General features: G+C 46.4%; 1 protein-coding gene across 1 annotated transcript in view; it reads right to left on the minus strand.

The window, feature by feature from the left end:
- Positions 1-3,350, minus strand: part of PRKAR1B (protein kinase cAMP-dependent type I regulatory subunit beta) — a 101,236-nt gene extending 97,886 nt beyond the window's left edge. The window contains exon 1 of the mRNA XM_054391015.1: positions 3,153-3,350. Within this exon, the coding sequence (XP_054246990.1) occupies positions 3,153-3,329 (177 nt within the window). The 5' untranslated portion in view covers positions 3,330-3,350. The remainder of the gene's footprint in view (positions 1-3,152) is intronic.
- Between the last annotated feature and the right edge of the window lie 2,650 nt (positions 3,351-6,000).

Raw genomic sequence — 6,000 nt, forward strand, 5'->3', positions numbered from 1 at the left:
CTCATCCACCAACAAGAAGTTCTATAGAGTCACAGGGAAATGCAAAACTAATTATTCAAACAAAAACATACATATTTTTTTCTCCTTTCTTCAATCTCAGGTACCTGAACTGTTTTCAACTCTTTTGTGCTCGGTGGAATGTTACAGATTTTCACAAAGTAACAGTTAAGGTGACCAGAGTAGATGTCATCTTAAAGTTTGTAGGTCACATCATACCAAAATTGACTTGTGAACTTCACAATACAGAAATTTGGGCTGATTCTTAGCAATTACTGGCATCTTAAGACAAGCAAGTCCTGCCAGTACACAGAAAAATACTTATTAAAGTTCTTCTATTTTCAGAGTTATGTTTTTTTAATATTGTACTTGATACAAATAAGCTTGAAACTTAAGGCATCAGGCATTTCTTCCTAACCTTGAGACTTCTCCATCTGAAAACACTGGACTGCAGAATTAAACATCAAACCTCAATCTCTAGCACTTTATTCCTAAGTATTTTTTCATGTTCTCACTTTACAGCCCTCTCAGACTATGTCTATACTGCAAAATAAAAAATGGCCCAACCAGGGACCTGAACACTAGCCCAAGACAGTCCACATCCCTCAACCATTAGCTCATTCTCTGGCTCTGTTCTGAGCTGCTTGTACTGATTCCTGCCAAAACAAACTTGCTCCTAGACATGTTAGACCTAAGAATTATACACGGGGCCAGTTAATGTCAAGGGGTCAAGGGTTAGTCCCTGAACCTTTTTCATTTAGCAGTATACATGTAGGCTGAAGACCATGCAGCTAACTCTGATGTCATCAGAGGTTAAGCTGAAAAGCATTTATGAGAGAGATTAGGGTTAGACTGGATCTTGGGAAGAAGTTCTTCTGTACAAGGGTGGTAGGAGTCTGGAAAAGGTTGACCAGGGAGGTTGTGGATCCCTCCCCCCTGAGGGTGTTTAAGGCCAGGTTGGCTGAGTCTAGTTGAGGGGCATCCCTGCCCGTGGTGGGGAGGTTGGAGTAGATCATCTCTGAGATCCTTTCCAACTTGAGCCATTCTGTGATTCTATGATATGGTTTGATCTTGCATATGATAATAAAGCTTGGTTTTCCAAGCTGATTTTATGAGATTTATTTAAGAATTAGGAAAAAAATTAAATAAGGTGGAGTTTTTTTGGTATTCACCCCTAAGACAGCTCCAGTACGTTGATGTGGATACAACTCTAAATGTCTTCCACAAGTTGCTTTTTTTAACCACTTGAAAAATATTCCACACTTCATCTCCAAACTGCCCACATGACTTTTTGACAGATAAACTGTTATTCTGCTGCTCTCTTCAGTGGAACGTGTTGTCTGTTTTAATGAGTTTGGAAAATAACCCCAAAATACCACACCTAGGTGGAAAACTGCATGACTTTGTTTAGAAAATCGTGCTTAAACCCAACGATTTTCACTCCTCTGCACAGCACCAAGATTAAAGGAGCTAAGAGCAAATGCGCCGCATCGGTGTATTGCCCATTCATGTACAAAAATCTAAGAGGTAATTGCTAAATTCACAATTCCATTAGGATTCTTCAAAGTACCTACATATGACAAATGTCCTCTAAAAACAGGATGAAACTTCTTAAAGTATTTCTCTATCTTTATATGCCTTCCTTCAACTCTTATTATGCAAGACACCCAGTCAAAATGCTATCCTACAGCAGAAAATCCTCCATAGTGCAAGCCTGCATGAGGCACTCAGTGCCACGATTTAGTTGATAAGATGGTGTTGGGTGATAGGGTGGACTGATGATTTCAAAGGTCTTTTCCAACCTGGTTAATTCTGTGATTCTGGGATTTCAAGAAAGTCCTGAAAAACAGTTGGGCAAGCAAGTTAAACTGCTGTAGGAACAAGAACTGCAGTGCTGGAAAGCTCAAGAAGCACCCTAAAGCCTTTAGACTCAGCCTTTTTTACTTTTTCCTTCAAAAATGGTGTTTATTCTTCTTTCCAGAAAGTCCAGAATTGCACACATTAAGGTAGACAACAATTCACAACACAATAAAGTAAATACAGCAGAGTTGACTCTCCTGAAATGGGTCTTGGCTCTCAGGAGAATATGTAGAAGAACCAAGAGATTTTTTTATATATATATAAAATATATACATATAAAATCAGCATTAAAATTCATCTTGTACTTGATGTTCCAGGTATTCTTACTGGGCTTATCAAAAATGTACCTGAAAAGCAGACAATGAGATGTATAAAATGTTTATATCACCTGGTATATATCAGCTCTATGTATTATTCACTAGTTATTATTGTTCTTCCTCTGTCCTTACAAAATTCTGCCTCTAGAAGGAAAAAGCTACATAAAACTCAGATCTTAAGCCTACAAACTCTGGAAATTTCCTTCATAAAAAATAATCTTCTTTAAGCATATGAATAAAATACCCGGGAGACAAGGGCTTGTATAACCAACATCTTTCAGCCCTCTGCTCCTGTTTATTTCTGGAGGAATCCCATCCCCAGAGAAAAGCTGTGCTCACACAACATGCTCTTCCTGCAAAACACACCCAGAGGCTTTACTAAGAATTTGTCTGGGAATGTTTTAAAGTTTCCCCCTCTGTGTTGCTTTTGAAGGCAGTCCCAGTATATGGGGTCTCTTTAAATGCATCGCTTGTTGGAGGATTCTGGGATAAGCAACAGAGAGACCTGAGAGTAGTACCATTAAATGGAAAATTCTTCACTGATTTTCAGAACTTGCTGGTTTCCTAATTTTGTTCAGTTGTAGGGGAAGGGAGAATCACATCACCTGATGCTGCAACAAACAGGGAACATCATTTTTGGCTCTCATGTGCAGGTTCTTCCCATAGATGAAAGTTGAAGACACCATGTATCATAACATAAAGTATGCTCCTAATTCTTTGGGTCATTTTTAACAAGTCCAGTTTGATGAGAAATCATCATCTTGGTGTTATGCACAAAAAATTCTACACAGTAGCCATTATTATAGCAGATATCAGTGAATAAAGGATTGGGGTTTTTTCTTCTAACAGCCTGGATTTTAACAATAGCCTGATCATTTAATACATTAAAAGACAAATGTATCAAAACATATGAAACTTTTCAAGCAATCTTTTTCAGCTTAAAAATGGAAAATTGTAAGCCACCTAAAAATCACTGACCTTTTCTAATTTTTCAAAGTGTTCTCTGAGGAATTTCATGGGTCGGTCTGGCTTTGCTATGCAAAGGTTCACAATGCATTCTTTCAATATCTGTTGGATGTTATGCTTCTGAACATAGAGTTCACATCCCTTCAGGCTCTCGTCTTCTTCCACATTGCAGGAAGAAGCAGCAGCCATCTTCAGGCTTGTAAACAGAAAACAGACCTAGGTAAGAAAATGGTGCAAGACAGAGAGAACAGACAGTTCCCAAATCCATTGTCAGAGAGATCTGAAGGAGCAAGGCGCTAAGATATTTTAACATTGCCTGCTGTCTATTCAAGAGTCATACATTCTGAATATTTTAACGTTCTAGGGTTGTACATGGAAATGCTGAACTGTGTCATCTTTGTACAATCAACCCACCAGTAAATACAAAACCAGCATTTTAACTCCAGGACGGTAGTCAACCTTCGGGAGTAACGGTGCAATTAATCATGCAAGTTTCAAAGACAGCTATTAAATGACGGCGTAAAGCCTCTCTTTTCTATTCCCCCGGGGACTCACCAGAAACCCAGCTTCCCGCAACAGAAGGATTTTTGCTGAATTTTCACATCACCCCCTTTCACAGCCAGCGACCCTTCCCGGTCTCGGGGGAGACCAAGAGGAGGGGGCAGAGCTACCCAAAAGGAAGTTTGGCAAGTGGGGGAAAACCAACCCCGAACGCCGCTTTATTTCCCCCAGCGAGCATCTGGCCGATCCTGCACACACGGAAAACCGGGAGGGCAGCTTTCACGCCGGCCTCCCTGCCCGGGAGGCGCTGGAACCCCGGGGCTGGTCGAAGCCGAGCGGGGCGGCGGCGAGCGGGTCCCGGGACAGGCCCGGGGAGGCGGAGTACCGAAGACATGGCCCCTGGCCCGGCCGGGCGTCCCCCGGCGACCGAGGCAGCGCATCCCCCGTGCCCCGGCTGGCGGATAGGCCCTTTCCTGTCCCCCCCCGCCCCGCTCCCGGCTGGGCTCGGCCAGCGCTGCTGGGCAGCGCAGGAGGGAGCGCGGGGCTGCCGGGGAGGGCCGGTAAATACCTGGGTGGCTGCAGCCGGATGAATAGCAGCAGCTCCTCTCTCTTTCCCCAGCGGTGGAAGCAGAGGAAGGGGCTCCCCTGCCGGAAGCCGCAGTACAGCCGCCGCCGCTTCCTCCCCTCGCTGCCGCCTGCCCAGGGCCGGGGGGCGCCGCGGGGACCCCCCTCCCCGCACCCCGCCGCTCCCGCACAAAGGCTCCGGCCCCGCCGCCGCTCGCCCGCAGGAAGTCCCGGCGCCGTCAGTCACCGGCGGGCGCGGCCTTACCGCCGCCTCCGCGGGAGAGGCAGCACGGGCGCGACCCGCACCGCACGGCACAGCACAGCACGGCCAGGTTGCTCCACGCCGCCACGCTGGGGACCGGTTGTCCACGAAGGACAGGCCTGGTCACAAAGGATGGGCTGGCCACGAAGGACGATTGTATGACCATGAAGGATGGGCACGGCTATGAAAGGTGGCTTGGCCATGACATACAATAGCCTGGTCCCAAAGGATGTGCTGGCCATGGAAGGTGGCCTGTGAAGGCTGGGAATAGGCATGGGCATGAAGGATGGGCTGGCCATGAAGGATGGGCTGGCCATGAAGGACAATAGCCTGGCCATGAAGGACAATCTGGTCATGAAACATGGCCTGACCATGAAGGATGATGGCCTGGCCATGAAGGGCAGGCTGGACACAAAAGATGGGTTGCTGAGTTGTGGCAAGAGCATGGCCAAACCCAGCACCCTCTTTGACACATGAGCCACCAGGCCTGTTATACCCCAGATCTCTGACAGGACTGGGAACAGCAGCTCACCAGCTCAGTTGCTTAAGTACTCAAAGCCATTGCATCCAGAGACAGCTCTATGCAAGGCCCCTGAGGAGTGGTCACAGCTGGACCTTGGCCAGATTACTGGCCAGGCACCAGCAAGCACTGTGAGGAATACTCCAACATACGTTAATAGTTCTATTCCCAGGGAATTCACACTCAGGGTTCTTACAGAATAAAGGATGAATAAGGATCTCAAAGGTTCAGAGTCAAGCCAGGAGCAAGCCAGGAATAAACTCCTTGCTGATAAATACAAGGGTATTTTAAAAGGATAACTTGAATTAGCTCTGTATCTTACTGCTCTTTAAATTACATATTAGTCCAGAAAAAGATGCTGACAACCCTTTTAGTTTGATTTGTTGATTGCAGTCACCAGAATAGCACACAAAATGTTTTACTGTGTAGAGCACATGTAAGTACAATATGAACATAATGTAAGTACACATTAACTAAAATGAATGAAACATAAAAACTACACAATGCTGCTACTGAAACCAGCAACTGACTGCCACTGCTGTATTGATCCTTTTAGAAAAAAAACACAAGGGAAAAGTGATGCAAACAACGTTACATGTGAAAGTTCGCAACAGGTGAGCTGTGCTCAAGTGGTCCAGTTCGGCGGCTCCGGCTGCGGCGCTTCGCCTATCCCCTTAGCCCTTCCATCACCCGCGGGTTTCTCTCAGGTTTCAATCTCTTCTTTCCCGCCTGATAGGAAAAACGGGTCCCTCTCCTGCTGGTCGCTATTGTACCTGCTGAAACTACCACCCTGCCTCCTCGGTGCTCTGCTGTGAAGCTCGGGGTTTGCCTTCAGTGCGGAGGACACAGCGAAAGCGAAGCTGCCGCCTCCCGCGCTGTCAGCGCCCCCCGCACACAGCATGCCTCCACATCACGTAAAGTGCTCCGCTGCCGCCGTAAAGCGCCCGGCCGCCATCGTAAACGCCACGCGCGTCCTTAGCAACGCTGCCGCACTTCCGTGGCGACAGCGGAGT

This window comes from Indicator indicator, chromosome 22, assembly GCF_027791375.1.
Source record: "Indicator indicator isolate 239-I01 chromosome 22, UM_Iind_1.1, whole genome shotgun sequence".
Classification (NCBI taxonomy): Eukaryota; Metazoa; Chordata; class Aves; order Piciformes; family Indicatoridae; genus Indicator; species Indicator indicator.